Source organism: Schistocerca serialis, chromosome 10, assembly GCF_023864345.2.
Source record: "Schistocerca serialis cubense isolate TAMUIC-IGC-003099 chromosome 10, iqSchSeri2.2, whole genome shotgun sequence".
Taxonomy (NCBI): domain Eukaryota; kingdom Metazoa; phylum Arthropoda; class Insecta; order Orthoptera; family Acrididae; genus Schistocerca; species Schistocerca serialis.
In genome coordinates, this window is record NC_064647.1 from 84,187,255 (window position 1) to 84,209,921 (window position 22,667).

At 39.1% G+C, this 22,667-nt stretch overlaps 1 protein-coding gene across 1 annotated transcript in view; it reads left to right on the forward strand.

Moving 5' to 3' along the window:
- Positions 1–21,970, forward strand: part of LOC126424803 (uncharacterized) — a 154,076-nt gene extending 132,106 nt beyond the window's left edge. The window contains exon 7 of the mRNA XM_050087593.1: positions 21,440–21,970. Coding sequence (XP_049943550.1) covers positions 21,440–21,542 — 103 coding nt within the window. The 3' untranslated portion in view covers positions 21,543–21,970. The remainder of the gene's footprint in view (positions 1–21,439) is intronic.
- Positions 21,971–22,667: the final 697 nt, after the last annotated feature.

Here is a 22,667-nt window from a genome sequence, read left to right on the forward strand (position 1 = left end):
GAAACTCTTTCTTCACAGCATTTTCATGCATGCATCGTTACCTACATCACTGAGAGCCACCAGGTCCCTGTCACCGTAAGCTCCCGGCATGCTTCAGCGACCACCTTGTAGTGTGGCGGTGGAATGTTGTATGTCTCAGGGAATGGGGATCTTGGCCTAAATTTCAAGGTGTGCTGTGTGACAATGAGATGCATGGCTGTTGAGTGAAACAGTCATTAGTAGGCAACCTCTGGGGAACCTGCAGCACCTCAGTTGTATAAGGCTTACCCAGGCATGAGGGGCTCTGTCCGGGTGGACTTCCTTCCCTAGCTGCTCATGGGAACACCATGAAGCCGCCGGCCGCAGTGGCCTCGCGGTTCTAGGCACTCAGTCCGGAACCGCACGACTGCTACGGTCGCAGGTTCGAATCCTGCCTTGGGCATGGATGTGTGTGATGTCCTTAGGTTAGTTAGGTTTAAGTAGTTCTAAGTTCTAGGGGACTGATGACCACAGATGTTAAGTCCCATAGTGCTCAGAGCCATTTGAACCATGAAGCCTAAATCTCATTTTCCTACTCCCAGCAGTTCGGGTGGGCCTTTGGGCAGTATTACCACCCAAAATGCTAAGAAGCCTCGTGTGGTTAGTCCACCTGGATCATGTCCGACTGTTAACGACAGTAACCAAAGTAACATCACATCCTGTGGTGGATAATGTTTTTGTTGTTATGAAACATGTGGAGGGTTATTTCAGAAAACTGTCAATGTTTTATATTTATAAAAAACTTGAGGTACTTGTTGGGCAACTCAGATCTATCAAGAGGCTATAGAATGGTACTCTTCTGCTGGAGATTATGAAGGCTCCCCAAGTACAGAAGCTGTTGAATGCCAATCTGCTTGGGGAATATCCCATCACCAATGAGCTGCACACCGGGTTGAATAACGTTAAAGGTGTTATTACTTGCTGGGACATTGCAGATATGGATATGAAAGAACTGCAAGAGGAATTTGCACATGCACGGGTGACTGACATCCAAAGCGTTATGAAAAGGTTTGACGGGGAGCTGCGAAAGTCGGCCTCATTTATTCTGACACTCAGTCTTCCGAAGTTGCCAGACTGTATTGTTGCAGGATTTCTCCGCCTTAAGGTAAGACCGTATGTCCGAAATCCAATGCGCTGCTTTAAGTGCCAGCACTTAAGTTACACCACTATGGGTTGTAATGGTCGGGCTACATGTGGCCGATATGGCAGTGCAGCACACGAAAAGGATTTCCAGTGCACTGCGTCACCCAGGTGTCTTAATTGCTCACAGGCCCATCTGGTTTGGAGCAGGTATTGTCCTGTCTATGTTGAAGAAAAGATGATTCACAAAATTAAAGTCATCCAATGTATATCGTACTCTGTCAAGTCTTTTTGTCTCGGCTTTGACACAGCATTTCCAGAATATCAATATTAGCACCCCAACTATGCCTGTTGAGCAGGGCACATCTACCTGTTAATGTAAATGTAGCTGCCAGCCTGCGCTGCTGGTTCCTATCGGTAAGCATTGAATGTTACCGAGCATAACACCAGAATACACAGAAAACCCTCATGGCAGACATCTGATGAGATTCCATTGAGTGTTTGTTCAGTTAGCCTTGCCAACAATCCCAAAATCCAAGGTGAGGACGAAGGCCGGATGGCCGAAGCGGTCTGCTTCGAAACCATCAGACCGTGCGACCTTGCTGTTGTCTGATGGATCTGAAGGAGATCATAGCAAAGCTGGTATGGACATTGAAGTTTTCCTGAGGGTACCAGTGAGTCCCTCTGTTGCCGTGTCGACACCACAGCGAGTTGAGAAGGGGAAAGACAAGAGTAAACCCTTGTCATTAAAATGGCTTCCATACTGCAGTGGAACATCAATGGGTTGAGGACTCGTGTGGAGGAACTGAAACTCCTAGCACAGGCACGCCCCTTGTGCCTGTGTTTACAAGAAACTCATTTTAAAGATACAGACATCCCTGTACTATAGGGTTATACACTACACTACAAGGATGACATAGGGTGGAGTGGGGGCAGAAAGAACCAAGGGATGGGTCGTCACATTTGTCAGTAATATGCACCACTCCTCTGCTCTCCCCTTCGTTACTGACCTGCAAGCATTTGTTGTTGAAATCCATGCCCATCAGAGGATTACAGTTTGCCCGCAGTTTTTTACCTCTGCTAGATGCAGTAGCCTCTGAGGCTGTCACAGCTCTTGTAGGACTACTCCCACACCCATTTCTCCTTCTGGGGACTTCAGTGACCACCACGTCCTGGGGTGCTCGACCTCTACTTGCCCTCGAAGTCAGGTTTTGGATAGCCTCGTGATGTCTCGTGAGCTGTGCATCCTCAACACAGGTAATCCCACTCATTTCTGTAGTGCTACGGGGTCATTCTCAGCCATCGGCCTCTCTTTCTGCTCTCCTGACCTCACAGGCTCTGTTCAGTGGGAGGTCATTAATAACCTCCATTGCAGTGCCTACTCCGCATCTCCCTACCCAGCCACCGAAATGTATGGTCAGCAGGGCTAAGTGGACGCTCTTCAGCCAGCTGGCTGTGTTCGAACACCGCGACAGCATCCACGAATGGGTGGACCACATCACACGAGTGGTCCAACGTGCTGCTGACCTATCCATCCCAAAGTCCTAAGGACATTTTAGGAGGTGACCTGTACCTTGGTGGACAGATGAGTGCTGTTCAGCAATCTGGAACAGGCTTGTGGCTCTTAGACATTTTCAACGCCGACCAACAGCAGACAACGTAAGGGCCCTTCTAGTTGCAAAAAGGTCCAAGGCTCAACCCGTCATTACGGAGAGTAAGAAAAGGTGATGGCTAGCATTCCTGAAGTCAGTTAATCATTCCACTTCTTCTACAAAGCTATGGGAAGCCATCCACAGGATTTCCGGTAAACACAGTCATTTACCAATAACAGCAGTGCTGAAATAGAGGTGTCTCCAAAAAGCATCTGGAGACATTGTACAGACATTGGCTGAGCACTTTGCAAAAACTACTGCCAGTGTAAGTCAGGATCCGGCGTTTTGTTGCTACCGTGCAACTGTAGAGAGAGTGGTAGTTTGACTTCAGATCCCACAGTTCTGAGGCCTAAAATTCCCCTTTCTCCATGTGGGAGCTTTAATCGGCACTGACTGAAGCTTGTGACACTGCACCCAGTCACGACGAAATATGGCACTGCATGCTTCGACATCTGCCAGCGGCATTGATGAAAATCCTCCTAGAATGTTTCAATCTCATATGGTGGACAGCCAACTTCCCCAACTTGTGGAGGGAGGCAATCCTGATAGCTCTCCTCAAACCAGGATAGGATCGCACGTATCTGAGGAGTTATCGGAGAGTCATCTCGATGAGCTGTGTAGGAAAGACCGTGGAGTGAATGGTTTACCATTGGCTGGTCTGGTTGTTAGAGACCAGGCAACACCTTAGGTACTCTGTGTGGTTTCTGGAGATTTCAACCAGACCTTGCTAGAGGTGGCTATTCTGCAGGCTGTCATATGTAACCATCACTGTATCGGCATATTCTTCAATATCAGTAAGACATATGATACTACTTGGAGACACTGTATTGTAGCACAACTGCATCAGTGGGGTTTTGTGGCTACATCTCCATCTTTATCCGGTCTTTCCTGTTTCAGCAGCTTTTTGGGACCTGAGTTGGTGACATGCTGTCAGACCTATTTGAGCAAGAGAATGGTGTCCCTCAGGGCAGTGTTTTTAAGTGTTGCCCTCTTTGCCGTAGCCATAAAGAGTATCACATCTATGGTAAGGAGTCCAGTACAGTGCTCCTTACTTATGGATGATTTTGCTGTTTTCTGTTCCTCTTCCAGTGTTGTAAGAGCGAGACACTAGTTGCAGCTTACAGTGCGGTGGTTAGAGGAGTGAGCTGCAAAGATGGGTTTTCTGTGTGTGTGTGTGTGTGTGTGTGTGTGTGTGTGTGTGTGTGTGTAGATGCGCACGCGCATGCGCGAATGTTCATTTTAGTTATTCCCATCCTATTTTTAATTTACCTGCCGTGCATATGGGCGACACCATTCGACATTTAGAGTGTCGGAGGTTTCTGGGCCTCATTTCTTACTCCAAATTGTATTGGTTGCCACCCCTGAGAGATCTGAAAGCCACAACCCTGACAGCACTGAATATCTTAAAGCGCCTTAGTCACAGGTCTTGGGGAGCAGGCAGGGTGCATCTTCTCCAGTTTTATAGGGCTTTTGTGTGTTCGCAGCCGAACTATGAGAGCATGGTGTATGAGTAAGTGAGGCTCTCTTATTTGCAGATCTTTGACACTGTCTACCATGAGGTGATTCAGCTGACCACAGGTGCATATAGAACCAGTCTCGTACCCAGCCTCTATGCCGAGACGGGGGAAATCGCCACTTACAATCCTGCAGCAATTCCTCATGGTCATTTTTTCCAACCTTCCACAAGCCACAATGCCATTTGGGATCCGCATTCAGCATGTGCTGTAGTCACTCGGTGAGGAGCCAATATGACCCCAAATCCAGGGTTTTAACCATCTGCCACCCTGTTCACTGGAGAGGCCCAGAGTGATTTTAGGTTTGGTGCAGTACAGGAGAGATAGCACTCCTGCTCCTGTTTTTGAGATATTTCCTGACATTTTAGCTGAGCACCACGACTATGTCACTGTTTTTGTGGATGACTCAAAACAGGGGGATTCTTTTGGCTCCTCTGTTGTTTCCTCAGATTGTGTCCTCAAGTTCCAACTGCCTCAAGCCTTTACTCTCTATGATGCAGAATAGTGTGCAGTCTTGCAGGCACTGGAGTAGAAGAGATGTTAAAGTGCTAAATTTCTTGTCTGTTCTGATTTTTGAGTGCCCTTTACTCTCTGAAACGTGTGTACCCAGCGGATAAAATAGTCCAGACTATCCAGGATAGCCACCTCCACCTACAACATTTGAGGAAGGTGGAGTCTTTGTGCTGGTTACTGGGGCACCTTGGAATTGTGGGAATTGAAATGGCGGATCTAGCAGTCAAGGAGGCGTGCCTCGATCTGCAGGTATTTCAGTCTGCCATCTCTGTGCGTGCTATGACCTCTCTGTTACGCTCAAAAGTCTTGTGTCAGTGGGAGGTTGAGCGGCTGGAAGTGACTGACAATAAGCTCCATGTTGTGAAGCCCGCAACTAGGCCATAGAGTACCTCCTTCCAGCTGAGTTGATGGGACGAGGTTCTCATCACTCGCCTTCGCATAGGCCACAGCAACTAAGACACGTGGCTTCTCGGCCCAGCGAGAGAACCCTCCAAGTGTGACACTTGCAGTGTACAGATATCTGTGCACCACTATTACACTGCATTTTACTTTTCGACCAGCAGGCTACAGCTGATTTGCCGATGGATCTGAAGTCTATTTTAGGTAATGGTTAAATGAATGTGGTTTGAGTTTTAAAGTTTTGTGAATTGTCCAACATTTTTTGCCAAGATTTTAGGCAGATGGTTTTAGTGTGTTCACCTGGTGACTGGATCGCCCGTATTTTATGTAAGTGGCCTGCAAGTGACATTTTCCTGTACCTTACTTTTAGCTCCTTCGTCATTTTATTTGTGTGTTAGTCTATTTTCATAGCATCTTCTATTCATCCCCATTGTATTAATATGTACAGTAACATTTTAATACCTGTTCCCACATTTGTTTCTTTTAATATGTTTAGGGGCGCTGAAAACCTCGCTGTTTAGCACCCGTAAGCACCAACCAAAAAAACACACACACACACACACACACACACACACACACACACACACACAGTACCTATTTGAACTTTTCAAATTCAGCTGGAGTTCTGTGCAAAAGTGTGGGTTTGTTTCCTAACCCAACAGACACTTCTAATCTGTCTTGAGGGTGTGTGACAACTGATAATCCTCTGTGGAAAGAAAGATGTATTCTGAAGAATAGTTTTTGATGTCATCTCTGCTGCAAAATTTGCCCTCAGCCTGTTATTTGAAAAATGACTTACATGGTTCGAGACAAAACTTAATAATGAGATAATAGTAAATCAGTATTGTTAATGCACAGGTGAACTGCCATTTCCGGCAATGTGTTTCAAGGATGTGTATGGTTTGAATTGTTATTAAAAAAATCTCATTGTCTTCATCAACAACTTTTCATATGCATTGTGTATGATTGGCAGGTAAACATTCAGTATTTGCTGAAAGTTAACTTCAAGTACAGATTTTAAATTTCCTGTGCCTGCACTTAATAAAATATGTGTGATGAAGAAATCTACTGTCATTGTTTTTGTATGTATGTCTTGTTCCATTACTTCAGCCTTGTATATAGTTGTTCCATTTGCTTGGTCCTCCTGCTCAGATGTTAATTATGGAGACTGCTGGTAATTATTGAAGCTGCAGCTGTGTAAAAATGAACACACTGTCATTTCAGCATGAGCAGAATGCCGGAATCCTTTTGACTCCTAATTTGTTACATGAAGTTTTTCTCGCAGCTTAAAATTTGCTTGAATTTCACATGAAAGGACTGAAAGTGTCATCTACTTTGCTGAAAATAGCTGAATTTCCACATATTGTAACACCTAATGAAAAGACAAAACTTTTGTTCAGTTTCCATGTAATCATAAGATTGTCAGCACTTTAGATATAACACAGTTTTGACAAACTTCAAATTTGTTATTGATTTTAATCTGATGAATAGTTTTCTGTTCATATTAAATTCTTGCACTGTGATTCAAACAATTTCAACTGATGATTTGATGCTGTCTCATATGTTTAAAAGATTTGATTCTGTGGAAAATATGTTTTATCTGCAAAGGCATTGATAGAAACTGTAACATGGTCTAAATATAACACCTTAAAATCAAAGTATTTAGCATGATGCGTGAGATTTTGGAGTGACAAATGTAATTAAATATTGGGTTCTGCCATAAAAGTTTCTTTCTAATTATGATTTCATAAAATCTCACTGTTGTAGCTATTAGATGACTAAACAGTTTGTCAAGTAAAATTTTCTGTACACACTTTAATTCTATGCTTTGATAAATTTGTGTTTTTAAGGATACATCATATACTACAGATGTGTGTGTCATTATTTGTTCTTTATTTGAAGAGGGCTGATATTTTAGTATCATTTTTACATGAGTGTTTTGTAATGTAATATTCCATGTATTTAAAAACTGAATAAAGCAACTAAAAAAGTAAGGTAACAGTAACAGAAAAAAAAGTTCTGGGAAACTTGTCTGGAAATCGGGGAATTTCACATGGGACAACTTCTGGCAACCCTGTCAGTGTGATTTCACTAGTTTGGCTTCAGTGTTAAGTGTATTGTTGGACTTTTGTTTCAGCTTCAGTCACTTAACATGGAGTCCAGATTATTTGCTTATATATTTATGTATTGAATGTGTGTCCCACAGATCCATTAACATTAAATAATACTAACATTAACATATGATAGTCGTGAGAATGTTGAGGAAGTCATTTATTTGGTAAGTTCTCACACACAGATTCCTCAACAAAGTAGAAAGTTCCAGTAGAAATTGACAATTTAATCTTGAAAAGATATTCATTCTTCTTTATATATTTAAGCTCTGTGGAAAGTAAGATAAAATTTTAGAACATTCTTATTAAGGACCTCTTCTCACCAAACACAGCTGTTCTTAAGTTTGTGATGTGATGCCCTGCACACATTTCCCTTCTTCAAAGGAGTTTTTTCATGTAGATGATTTGCATTTTATGATGATTTGTATTTTATTCGGAGTCCAATTATGAGGCGATTTTTTAATATAAAAAAAAACTGATATCTGCCCCCCAACAACCCATTGAGCTGCTAGATGAATGAGGAGACGCGAATATTTCCCTCTTTTTATCTGATCATCGCTAATGAAAACATGTTTCTGTTTAATGTTTACTCCATCATCCATTTAATTGAATACATAAGCTCTCATTTATAAATATGTTGTTCAGTGTAGCCTATTTATAACACCCTTATAACATTTCAGTTATTAGTGCTGCCATATCTTCATACAGATTATATTTGATGTACTTTTCGTTTCAATAGATCCATAGTGAGGAGATCCTCCAGAACTTAAAAAGTCAGAAAAACAAGCATATGAATTAAATGTTTACAAAGAAAAAGAAATATGCTTATTGCCTTCCACAGATCTCAAGTGAAATGGTTCACAAGAATATGAAATAAGCAAAACGAAATGTTAAGCCTATTTTTGTTCAAACATTAATAAATAGCACGTGACAAAAACATGTCGCAGTTAAAAACACATATTTAGAATGTCAGGTGTGATTGCTCCTACATTATTAAGAATAAAAAGGGATTTTAGAAGTAGAACTTGTAGTATTTGTTTGTGGAATGGAAAAAAAAAAATTTAATTCACATTACTCATGTCTACTTTCATGGATGTGGACTGCTGAATTGTTTTCATAGGACTTAGGTCTCTTTATGACAAAATGCAGAAGCAGCAATATGGATTGAGAAGCTGGAGTATCTATTACCAAACGTATAAACCAGGGATCAGCAAGTAATTTTAGGTGGACTCTGGATACTTAAGAAAATTTTTATAGAGGCAAAAAAGAAAAAGAAAAAAAAAAAACTCAAATTCGTTACTAATTTTTATTTTCCTTTTTGCTCAGAAAATAATATGAAAGACAATAGATAGGTGTAATTGTATTCAGAAATCAATGGGAAAAATTACATTTGTAGTCTCGAGCCATGTTTTTAAAGTTAGGTTCATACAGTGAGCAGCTCATGCGAAGTGTGTTTGAGGTGGGCAGCAATTAATTTTGACTGATATGAATTCTTCAAAACTTCATTTTTGAAAATGAAGTTTCACAAACATTTGTGGTGCAGAATGTAGTAGCCAGGTAAATGGCAATTTTTTGCAATTCCCATATTTTTCTCAAACACGTTTACTCCAAAATTCTTTGGTAGATGCAGTTTTTTTGTATTTGCAAGGAAATGTCTTCCTGGAAATCTTTTATCTTCTTTTGGAGTAAAGGAGGAACATGTTCGCAGCCACATCAGTCCATTCTGCCATGATTTTAAGAATCGCAACAATCTCTCTCTCTCTCTCTCTCTCTCTCTCTCTCTCTACAAAGTCTTGGAATCTTGCTGCAAATTCCTTCCTAAGACCTAACATAAAATTTGAAAATACTGCAATGTCTATTTCAGAATTATTTTTCTATGTGAGAATTGTTGGAAAGTGAATGAATTCTTTATGTGCAGGATCTTTTTCAAAGACATCCATCTTTCAATGGAAAAAAGACACACAGTGTATTAGATCTCGTATTAATTTCCCATTTCTTTTTAGCTTGGTATTGAGTGCAATTAAATGTTTCAGAATATCTTTCAGGAAAGTCACAGATAGCATATTGCATTCATTTGCTAGGAACTCCAGATGCTTCCTTGCTTCTTCTGTATTCAAGGTGTCTGAGATAGAAGTTACTATTTCTGTTATTTGCCAAAAATGTTCACTTGTCCTTGACTGAGCCAGCAAACATCGTTGTGCTGCAGTAAGTCAGATGTCCCAAACTGCACTCAGATAGAAACTCTTTGAACTGTCAGTGCTGAGGAGCAGAATGAGCCCTAATAAAATTAATCAACCTGATCACGCTGTTTTTCTTTGCCGTTCATCATTCGGCTCCCCGTAGTTAAAAGACACACCACTTTATCATAATTAATGTTTGATTGTGTCATGACGTCATCAAACTCTTGACTAAATCTTCTCCACAAGTCTTACCTTTAAACAGCAATAATGCCAGCAATTCTTCCCTAAATGCTTTACTTTCAATGTACAAAAATCGCACAAAAGTTGACGTTTGTTCTTCATCAGCAATGCCACACTATTCATCAAGAGAGTGGCATAGCAAGGCATGATCTGCAGGAGTTCAAGCAAACCACTTCTGCTGTCAGCAGCTAAAATTTCGATTCTTCTCGTATTGCTTCTTGCCAACAATGGAATATCTTGAACTGTGGCAATAACATTCTCTCTCTCTCTCTCTCTCTCTCTCTCTCTCTCTCTCTCTCTCCAAAAAGTGCTGTGACCACTTGTAACACACTTTTTTTTTTTTTAATCTCTGACTTAAAATGGCTTCGGGTGTTTATTAAATGTCCAACACACATGCATCTATGCTTTGGCTGTTTTTTCTTGCTCACTGATAGAGCAACTTACTAATGCTGTGCTTTGCTCATAAGAAGCTAGAGGTGCCTGGAGTTTTTCTTAGTGAGCTTCATTACCCAAAGGAAATTTTTTTGTATAACTGCGGATGGATTGTTTCATATTGTTGATTCAAATTGGCACTTTTAACAATAGTGACATTTTGTTGCATATGAGGCAAACTGTAACAGCTCCAGGCCTGTCAGGCAGCGTAGGACAATATCGTTCAATCCACTCAGTCAAAAACTTCCTATTTTAACTATCAACTTTGCAGATTTTTAGGATCCATATTGATGTAAAAAATGTTCTAAGCCTCAACACTAACAAAACAAATTAAGAACAGCTCCATACAAGATCGCAGCAACTACTGACAAAGTGATGATACAATATTTTTTAATTATATTCACTCTCTATAAAAATACCACCAGCCAGCTCAAAGCAAATGCCAACTCACCGCAAAGGAATTGCTTCCGTATCAAAATATATGTTGACGCACCACAAAGGAACCGCTTCCACATTACAAGTCAGTGCTGCCAGCATCAAAAAGATAAAATTGTCATTTCACATCAAAGTTTCATAAACTGGCATTAAGCTTTCATAGAGTGACGAGCAGAAAAATTGTGTTAAAATGAATATGACTGCTGTTATTAAAAGAGGTTTCATAGTTGTCGTAGTCAAGAGATTAATTTATAAAATTTCCTGTTTCATTAAATGAAATTCTTGTGTTGCTTTTGGGTGTAAAGAGTTGTTAATGATCAACATAACATACTTCCTCCTTTCTGTCCTCGCTCTCCAGCGCACACTCTTAGTAGCAACTATCTATTTGATCTACCCTACTAACCATTAAGAATTCAAATCAGTCATGCATTTACTTGTAAAATACTATAAAAAATAAGGGGGATGCTCAAATGCATAGTTAGTTACAGAAAAACAATTTTTAAATAATTTGAGTGATTTATATTTTTAGTAGTCCGGTTTTTGACCTCCTGCAATATGAACCTAGATGGTGGTCCATCAGTTGCCGACCGTGGGCCTAAACAAATTGTGATATGAATTTTTGGGACTTTCTGTACACATGATTTTGACCCCTCTTTACTTAGCAATGAAGATTAAAACAGTTCCCTCAGAAAATAATAGACAGACTCACATTCATGAGGATGACAGTTGAAATCTGCATTCAACAATACAGATTTAGGTTTTCCACAATTTCGTTCCAAGCAATTGCCCGGGTGGTTCCTTTGAAAAGGCACGGCCAATTTCCTTCCCCATCCTTGAATCATTCTGAGCTTGTGCTCTGTCTCAGATGACCTCTGTGTCAATGGGACATTAAACACTAATCTTCAGAAAATAATTGTTTTATTGTATAAAGAATGTTGTGCACATAAGCAAAAACAAGCTGCATTTGCGACTGATTGGTCAATGACACTATAAACACTTTGTAACTACAGGAAATACGTCTTAATTCGATTGGTTGAAATGGAGTTGAAAGCAAACCAGTTCAAGATTTTGTATAAGCTGCTGTTGGTGTCTGTGGTTGACAAATTTTCATACACATTCCTGGTGTCATTGGAAAACAGCAAATTTGCACTCGAATTTCGCAGCTGCAGACAGATCATTAGCATAAATCAGAAATAATGAAGGACTCGGGACAAAACTCTGAGATACTCCACAGCGAATAATTTCTGTATGTGGTACTACAGTTACTCCCAACTTACATTCCACAACATCCAAAATTACTTATAGCTTTCACCATTTATAAACATAAAATTGAAATGTCTCCTTTGAGCTTTAGTGGGTATGGAACAAAAAAATGTGGCACCTAACACACACTTGGCTTTTTCGTATGCTAAACTTTGTTCGCAACATTATTATTTCACAGCCTTTAAGTGAGATGCCTACCACTCAACAGTCACATGAATGTTATTATGGTGTGCTTTAATAAAATTTCTGTGAAATGATTATTTAGAAGAAACATCAAAATCCAAAATCTGCCATACCTGTAGTGCTTTTATGATCACGTTTAAGTTTTACTTATGCTGTAATAAACTGCATTTAGTGCTGGTGTACGGTAACTATGTACTTTCCTCAACTCAGTCGGTACTTGGAACATAAGCAACCTTTTTAAATAAAAAGTTTTGTCACTGCACAGTATTAACCTTGATAAATTACTATGCAGCCCAAGTCATGCATAACGTAAGGCAACTGTAATGTACCTATTTGAAACCTCGAGGTTCTAATAAGAGGAGTAAAGGTAACTACGCACCATATAGTTGACGCATTGAGCAGGAAATACATTCATTAAAAAAACAAAATGAAATTTCAAAGTAGTGTGTGCGTGTGCTCGATTCCCCCCCCCCCCTCTCTCTCTCTCTCTCTCTCTCTCTCTCTCTCTCTCTCTCTCTCTCTCTCTCTCTCTCTCACACACACACACACACACACACACACACACACACACACACACACACACACACGGGCATAGTGGAAACTTAATTCTTGAAGACAACTGTAAGACTGAAATTTTCTACAATTGTAATTAAGCTTTTGGATAATGCCCTTCCTCAGAGCTAACTGATAGGCGTACAGATAGCTAAATTGTTGTGGCAATGCAACCTGTCTTTTCTGTGGCCCTTACCATTAATGGGTATATTCATAAACTTTTTCTGAGGCAAGGGAAAGAGCCTTTGAAGAGGACTTCAATAACACATCATGTTCAGAACTTGATCAAATAGTAGCAAGATGACAGTGCCACTAAGTACCATCCTGCCATCGGAAGAAATCACGCAAACATCTATCCTATTGAACGATATGTAAGCAGACACGCAACTCGGTTATGCTTCCATGCTTCCTGTGTTTATTACTGTGAGTGTCACATAGAGTGCTCGAAATGTCAACATTGAGAACTCTTACTTGGTATAAAGCGATTGCTGACAGACGATACAGTATGTTCAGTTTCATCTGGGCTTACTACAGTGTAGACTGTGTTACAGAGTATTTCATGTCTTCAGGAGATGTCACGGTTACCTCGTTCTAATTTCCCAGTGGGTAATACATCTGGTGAGCATATAGATCATTATGTTTTCCTGAATTATTGATCCAATGCTCTGCAAATGTTCTGTTACGAATGTGTGTAATTATCTGTGCAGAATGGGCAAGACATCTGACATGTTGATACCACACGAATGACCTTATGCCCATGAGACAACTTGCAAAACAGCAGCAGATCTGTAAAGAAAATTTTAATAATCATGAGTATTTAGACTTACATCAGTAAAATAGTGACCAGTTACACAATTCTTCAAAAAGCCTGCACCACACACATACGTCATTGTTCATCCATTTCTCTTGGTGAGCATGGATTCCTGGCTGACAAGAAGTTCTCAGCAGTGAGATCAACTTTTTGAAACCATCTGGTTAAGGTCAAAGGTATCACACCCTGCAGCCTTTCATCCTGATGGGCCCTCTTTGGCGAGTAATCGATTTAAAAAAAACTTCAGACTTTCATGTGATACTCTACAGCTTTAATAAGGTTAAGGTAAAGTCTACACATGCAAAGAAGTGTCAGTTCAGATCTCATCAGGTGCTTTGAAATATTTTATTTTTAAATCTTTATCAAAATGTCTTTGGCCATTAATTTTATTCAATGAATTGGTTTAATTGTAATGTTTTTTATTTATATTCATTTATCAGGTCATTTTAATCATCATGTTAACTGTTTCATTTGCTCTCATTTTTTTCTCATCATTCTTTTTCCATTGCAAATCTTTGTGCATGTGAATTTAATTACTTTTATCTATACATCATAATTGTTATTCTATCACCAATTGCTTTTCTTTTTCGTTGGTATGTTTTCTCAGACTTCGAGTTTCATGAATTTTTTACATAATGTATGTAAAGACAAATGGTGATGGCTTCCAACCACACTCCTGTTCTTCAGAGTTTGGCAGTGTCACCATAATGAAAACCATATCCATGTTTTCCATTGCTTTATACAATGCAAAAGTGTAGGTAGCTTCCAGAGCGAGTTGTTTGATCACTACAACAAGTAGAGTGGAGAAGATGAACTTTATTCACACAGGTAAACACACAAACCATATCTGACAAGGGGAGGCCACAACATTGGGATCACGGTTTACATGAAATTTTGTACATCTTTATTAGGCCATTGAAACAACATTCTGTACAAGAAGTAAGGTGCACTACTCCCGCAATTCCAAGAAAATAGCAAGAGAAGTTTTACTCATCTCTTAGGTAACTGATGTCTCTATGGGCAGGTGCCGGACGTTAGAGTTCATGGTGGTCAGGTGATTAGCATTCGTGCTTCGTAAGATGAACGTGTATGAGACAATAGTTCAATTCCAACTCAAACCTTCATTTTCATAGTACAAGTGTACATTTTTAGATACTAAAAAAATTTGCTCCTGCTCCTGCACTATTTGTTCTTGCTACATTAGCAAAGTCTCACTGCTATGCAGGTTAACTGCCAAATGGGGTCTGCCTCTGTGCCTGCAGCTCAAAAGTATCAAGGTGCAAATTAGTTCTGAGTACCTTACCAAATTGCATACATGATTTTGCAAACCATGATAGGCAAATGTTTTCAGGAAAAATCTATGCATTTCTTCATTTACTTGTCGATAATTATATATGAGGTGACTTACCGAACGAAAGAGCTGGCAGGTCGATAGACACACAAACATTCACACAAAATTCTAGCTTTCGCAACCAACGGTTGCCTCATCAGGAAAGAGGGAAGGAGAGGGAAAGATGAAAGATGAAAGATGAAAGGATGTGTGTGTGTGTGTGTGTGTGTGTGTGTGTGTGTGTGTATATATATATATATATATATATATATATATATATATATATATATATATATATATATAATAGAGGGAAACATTCCACGTGGGAAAAATATATCTAAAAAGAAAGATGATGAAACTTACCAAACAAAAGCGCTGGCAGGTCGATAGACACACAAACAAACACAAACATACACACAAAATTCTAGCTTTCGCAACCAATGGTTGCCTCGTCTTTCCTGACGAGGCAACCATTGGTTGCGAAAGCTAGAATTTTGTGTGTATGTTTGTGTTTGTTTGTGTGTCTATCGACCTGCCAGCGCTTTTGTTTGGTAAGTTTCATCATCTTTCTTTTTAGATATATATATATATATATATATATATATATATATATATATATATATATATATATATATATATCACTATATTGGAAGGAAACATTCCACGTGGGAAAAATTATATATAAAAACAAAGATGAGGTGACTTACCGAACAAAAGCGCTGGCATGTCGATAGACACACAAACACAAACATACACACAAAATTCAAGCTTTCGCAACAAACTGTTGCCTCATCAGGAAAGAGGGAAGGAGAGGGGAAGACGAAAGGAAGTGGGTTTTAAAGGAGAGGGTAAGGAGTCATTCCAATCCCGGGAGCGGAAAGACTTACCTTAGGGGGAAAAAAGGACAGGTATACACTCGCACACACGCACATATCCATCCACACATACAGACACAAGCAGACATATTTAAAGACCAAATATTAAATATGTCTGCTTGTGTCTGTATGTGTGGATGGATATGTGCGTGTGTGCGAGTGTATACCTGTCCTTTTTTCCCCCTAAGGTAAGTCTTTCCGCTCCCGGGATTGGAATGACTCCTTACCCTCTCCTTTAAAACCCACTTCCTTTCGTCTTCCCCTCTCCTTCCCTCTTTCCTGATGAGGCAACAGTTTGTTGCGAAAGCTTGAATTTTGTGTGTATGTTTGTGTTTGTGTGTCTATCGACCTGCCAGCGCTTTTGTTCGGTAAGTCACCTCATCTTTGTTTTTTTTATATAAAAATTATGAATTTGGCCAACTATGGACCGCATACAACTTAAGACTTATGGTGTTTCTTTTTCTTCCGTTCTTCCCAGTACTTCTTCATTTTCTCGCCAACTGCTCGTCTCTGCTCATCTGTCCACACTCTCTTGGGTCGAGGTTTTGGCGCATCTTCTTCATAGTTTGCGTTTTCTATAAGTAGCCTAAAGTTATTCCTGGCACGTATTATTTCTTCTGTAGCACCTATTTTGTTGGCGTCTTTCTTTACTGCTTCTATCCATCCTATGGTGTTTTTCAGCTTACTAACGTAATTAAAAATTTTCTTTGTAATTCGTGTTTCTTTCATTCTTTTTAAATGTCCATAAAATTTTAGCCATCTCTTCCTCATTGTATCTGTGATCTTTTCTGTATTTTTGTATAGGTCTTCATTTCTCCTTTTAATCCACCTTTTTTCCTTGTTTTTCTCAGGACCTAGAATTTTTCTTAATATTTTTCTCTCTCTTTTTTCTAGATCTCTTAATTCGCCTTTCTTATTCAATGTTAGGCACTCTGATCCATATGTTGCTTGTGTCCTAATAACTGAATTATAATGTTTAATCTTTGCTTGTATGGATATTGATTTCTTATTGTAGTAGTTTTGTGTTAATTTATATGCAAATTCCAACTTTTTTATTCTTTCTTTATTTGTTGTGTTATCCAGTCCATTGGCTTGGATCCACTCCCCCAGGTATTTGAATCTATCAACTCTTTTAATTTTTCCATACTTTGTTTTCATAAACTTTTCTGTATTATGTTTGTGTTCTATATACTCGGTTTTTTCGTAGGATATTTTTAGCCCAGTCTTTTCAGCAATCTCGTGTAACATATCAAGCATAACTGTTGCGTCTGTTCGGTTTTCAGTTATCAATGCCATGTCATCCGCAAAGGCTAAACATTTTACTTCAAATTTGTTCTTTCCTTGGCCCATGCTTATACCCTTTGTGCCTCTGTTTTTTAATGTGTTTTCCCATGTTTTTACTACTTTATCTAAAACCACGTTGAAGAGAATTGGGGACAGTCCGTCACCTTGTTGAACTCCTGTTTTGATTTTGAATGGTTCAGAAATTTCGCCTTGAAACTTAATTCTTGATGTTGTATCTGTGAGCGTTTGTTCAACAAGTCTTCTGGTGTTTTCATCTATCCCTGATTCATAAAGTATCTGGAATAGTGTTTGTCTGTCAACTGAGTCATAGGCCTTCTTGAAGTCAACGAAAGTAACTACTGTATTTTTATTTTGTATAGCTCTCACTCTCAAAATTGTTTTTAAATTAAGAATCTGTTCTGCACATGATCTACCTTTTCTAAATCCTGCTTGATAATCTCCTATATTAGGTCCTGCTTGTTCCTCTATTCTATTTAAAAGTGCTTTAGAAAGTATTTTGTATGTCACTGGTAACAAGGATATGCCCCTGTAGTTGTTGGTGTCTGTTTTATCTCCTTTTTTATGGAGAGGGCGGATCAATGCTTGTTTCCAGTCACTGGGTATGATTCCTTTTGTCCAAATGTCTTTAATTACTTTGTGAATTTTCTGACATGCGGATAAGCCCCCTAGTTTCCACATTTCTGCCACTATCCCATCCTCACCTGGTGCTTTGTTATTCTTCAATGCTTTGATAATCTTTTCTATTTCTTCTACTGTAGGTGGTTCCGACGGTGGATTTTCATGTTGTGGTTTTTGAAATTGTAACCTGTCATTAGGCTCCTCACAATTTAATAGATTTTCAAAGTATTCAGCTAAGATTTGGCAGTTCTCTTTATTGCTTAAAACCATTTTTCCATTTTTATCTTTAAAATGTAAACTTGGTGACTGGAATCCTGTTAAAACTTCTCTGAAAGTCTTATAGAAGTCTCTAGTGTTGTTCGTTTTGAAATCAGAATCCATTTCTTCTAATTTGTCTTTGTCATATTTTCTTTTCACTGATCTGATGATTTTTGCTGTCTTTTCCCTTTCTTCCTTAAACTCTTCCCAGTATTCGTGTTTCTTATCGCTGTTCCATTTTTTCCATGCCTTTAGTCGATTGTCAATTGCTTCATCACACAGCTCATTCCACCATCTGTGTTTTGGTATTCTTCGTGGCTGTCCCATTTCTTTAACTGACTCTATCATTGTTTCTTTAATTTCTTCCCAATTATCCATTTTTCTTGTGTTTAGTATATGACAGAATTTGTCCTGCTTTTGCAGGAGAAATTTAGTGTTTACTCTTGGAAATCTTCTTGGTTTTCGTTTAGGTTTGTTTGGTTGGAACATGGTCTTTATTTCTGTCAGATAATGATCTGAGTCTATGTTTAGGCCCTTCCTCACTCTGACATACAAGATTTCCTTGTAGTTGCGAGTCGTTATTGCCACATGGTCCAACTGACATTCACCTTGATTTGGATTAGGTGATACCCACGTTTTTTTCTTTCTTGCAAGTTTCCTGAAACATGTCGACATTAATTTTAGTTTAAACTGTCTACAAAAATCTATAAGTCTCTCCCCATTTCTGTTGGTTCTTGCATGTGCTGGATAATCTCCAACTACTGATTTAAATTTTATTTCTTTGCCAATTTGTGCATTAATGTCTCCCACTAAAATTTTTATATGTTCTTTTGGTAATATGGATGTTTCATGTTCAAGCATTTCCCAGAAATCTTCCACTTTGTCAGCATTTGTTCTGTTATGTTGGTTAATAGGTGCATGTGCATTTATAATAGTGTAGCGTTTATTGCCTGACTTGAACGTCAGAAATGAAATTCGTTCTGATGGGGAGCTAAAATTAGTTATTGATTCCGTAAGTTGCTGTTTGACCATAAATGCGGTCCCTAATATAGTCGTATTATTGGAATTTTTAATGGCTGGTTTTCCTTTGTAGATCCTGTATCCACCTGATTCAAATGCATTTTCATACAGATACCTTGTTTCTTGAAGAGCTAATATAAGTATGTTGCGTTGATTGAGAGCGTCCGTTAGGTGTTTTAGTTTTCCAACTTTCATAAGTGTGTTGATATTCAGAGTCCCCAGTAGACGTTTTTTCTTGGGTCTTATCTTTGAAGAAGTACTCGGAAGCTCTGACTCTTCCTTACATGATGTTCTAGGCTCTCCAGAATCCAAAGGCCTAGTTGCACCGCCATGAATAGTGATGGAAGATTGGTTACTTCCTGGAGTAGTTTCCATTTTGAAATTTACCATCATGTCTTAGGTTAAAGTTTGGTTTGGGGAAAGGTAGTTGAACCTTTCGATGATAAAAATTCAAGCATTTAGCTTAGAATTATAAGTGAGGCCGCCACTAACATGTGGGACAGACGCCTTTTGCAGCCGCCCACTGTGGGAACAGACGCTACAGTCTGATGCTTTTATATAAAAGCCTGCCTCTTCCGCCAGTTCCGCCGTTCTTCATCGCCGCCTTCACTGCCGTTGAGGTCTTCACCGTTTCCCTGGCTAGGGACCCTCACGAGGTACTATCACCCGGGCCAGGTGAACCAAGGTTTTTTAACGAGGTGTTACTCCTCCCCCTCCTCCTTTTTCAACTGGGCTTGGGACCGGCTTTGGCGGAGTTTTAATATATATATATATATATATATATATATATATATATATATATATATATATATATATATATAGAGGGCATTCCACGTGGGAAATATATATCTAAAAACAAAGATGATTTGACTTACCAAATGAAAGTTCTGGCAGGTCGACAGACACACAAAATTCAAGCTTTCGCAACGAACTGTTGCCTCATCAGGAAAGAGGGAAGGAGAGGGAAAGGCGAAAGGAAGTGGGTTTTAAGGGAGAGGGTAAGGAGTCATTCCAATCCCGGGAGCGGAAAGACTTACCTTAGGGGGAAAAAAGGACGGGTATACACTCGCACACACACACATATCCATCCACACATATACAGACACAAGCAGACATATTTAAAGACAAAGAGTTTGGGCAGAGATGTTAGTCGAGGCAGAAGTGCAGAGGCAAAGATGTTGTTGAATGACAGGTGAGGTATGAGTGGCGGCAACTTGAAATTAGCGGAGATTGAGGCCTGGTGGATGACGGGAAGAGAGGATATAATGAAGAGCAAGTTCCCATCTCCGGAGTTCGGATAGGTTGGTGTTAGTGGGAAGTATCCAGATAACCCGGACGGTGTAACACTGTGCCAAGATGTGCTGGCCGTGCACCAAGGCATGTTTAGCCACAGGGTGATCCTCATTACCAACTGCTTGTGTCTGTATGTGTGGATGGATATGTGTGTGTGTGCGAGTGTATACCTGTCCTTTTTTCCCCCCTAAGGTAAGTCTTTCCGCTCCAGGGATTTGAATGACTCCTTACCCTCTCCCTTAAAACCCACTTCCTTTCGTCTTTCCCTCTCCTTCCCTCTTTCCTGATGAGGCAACAGTTTGTTGCGAAAGCTTGAATTTTGTGTGTATGTTTGTGTTTGTTTGTGTGTCTATCGACCTGCCAGCGCCTTCGTTCGGTAAGTCACCTCATCTTTGTTATTATATATAATTTTTCCCACGTGGAATGTTTCCCTCTATTATATATATATATATATATATATATTTTGTTCGGTAAGTCACCTCATCTTTGTTTATATATATATATATATACATATACACTAATAATTGAATTTAACTAAAAATAGTAAGTAGTGAAACATCATGAAATTTGCGTAAATATAAGTGATTTTTTAAATTATATTACCTCTCAGAAGTCACATAAATTAAATAAGAACAGTGGTGGAAAAAAATACAGTTGGAAAAGTTAAGTTTGGAGGGGACTCAAACCGTCGTCTCGTACACATTCGTTTTACGACACAGTAGCAACTGGACCACCATAAACTCTAACGTCAAAGCACCCACGCCAGATACACCCGTTACATAATAGACGCGTAAAACTGCTCTTGCAATTTTCTCAGACTTGCCAGAATAGTGCACCTTACTACTTGCAGATTATGTTGTTTTAATGGTCTACTAAAAGTGTACAAAGTTTGAAGTAAATCTGTGATCCCAACATTGTGGCCTTCACTTGTGAGTTAAATGATTATTTACATGTGCTGCAGTGTGGCAGACATTTACAGCACTGCTTCTTCTGATAGTAGAGCAGGCATTTGTGGTGTCTACCATATTTTTTGATCACAGCTCTTATCTCTGAGGAAGGGCGTTATCTGGAATATTAGCAACTTTGATTCTTATGTGCATATTGATCATTTAATGTGTCCCAGCTATACCTTTATTTCTTCAATTAAATGTTTAAACATAAGTGTTACACAAAATACACTTTCCGACACTTATTATGTTTACGATAATTTCCAACTGCTTGAAATAAATTTATCAATCTCCACTTGCATATCTCTTTCTTGCTGTGTATGTGTTACTGTCACATTAATGTGGATTTTTAAAACAGGAAGTATGGCTTGTGGCTGCTACAAAATGTTAAAGATTTGTTTTGTCCACAGTTTTTATTCTGGAACAAGACGTCCGGACAGAGTGCACCTAAACAGGACAGGGCTTCAGAAAATTCACAGTTTTCTTCTGCAGAAGCAACTATTGAATGACTAGACTGGTGACTGGGGCAGCATTTATGATTGCATTTCTGCCTATGACTCATCTACACTTTGTGCACTGAACAGTGGCAGTAAACAGATGCAGTTGACGAGCTGTGTCCCGCCATCACTTTTATTCCACTCTGGACTCGTGCATTAATTTTAATTTCATTTTTAGTATTGCTCCACCTGGAGAGGTTAAAGTTTCAACTGTTTACACATCGTCATCTGTATTGAATAAATGTTTTGTTAGTTGAACAGGAGTTACAACTGACTGAAGTAGTTTCAGTGCCCATTATGAGGTTGTTCCACGTGAAAATTTCTTCTTACAATGCTCAGCAGTCTTTGTGCATGTGAAAATATTTTGCTTAAATGATTTAAGCATACAATTTTGAAAACTGTCAAGTGGTTAGCTTTTTTTTTTTTAAGCTACTGCTCTGTAATCATGAGATGTAAAATAAATACAATGTATTAATAACTTGTTTGTAAATTGATACCAGTTTTATGACAGACTTTTTAAGAAAAATGCCTTTTGTTTCAATTTCATACTTTGTTTCTTCAGAAAATAAAATTTTTCCACTTTAGAAGAATCATGTACTATATACCAAATATCCAACAGAGGTGTGTCTGGTATGTGAAAAGAAGTAAAGAAAGTGTTCATTTAACTGTACTACAATAGAGTTACAAAGTTACGAAACATAATACTATTAGGGGAACAATAGTTTCAAAAATCTTTGCATGGATATTATTCAGTGCAGTAAAAGGAGCTCCCCAACATAAAGTTATTTAATTCACTCTTAAACTCCACTAAATTCATCCTTGTGAGAAGTTAATATGCTCTGGTAAATTCTTGAATATGTAATATCCATCCGAAATCAAACAATGGGAACACCATGTAGGAGGCTGAGCTGCCAGAGTTGGCAGTCATTTGCATGAGGTGTGCTTGCTTGTGTGTACAAGTGGTGTGCATTTCTCTTTCTCTTTTACTGATGAAGGCTGTGGCCAAAAGCTTTGTGTAAGTCTCTATTAATTGCGCCTGTCTGCAACTTAACATGTCTTCTTTACGGTAAGTAGCAATCTATCTTTTCCTACATTGTTAAGTATCCATCCATTTATTTGTCTCCTTTCTGCAATAATCTTA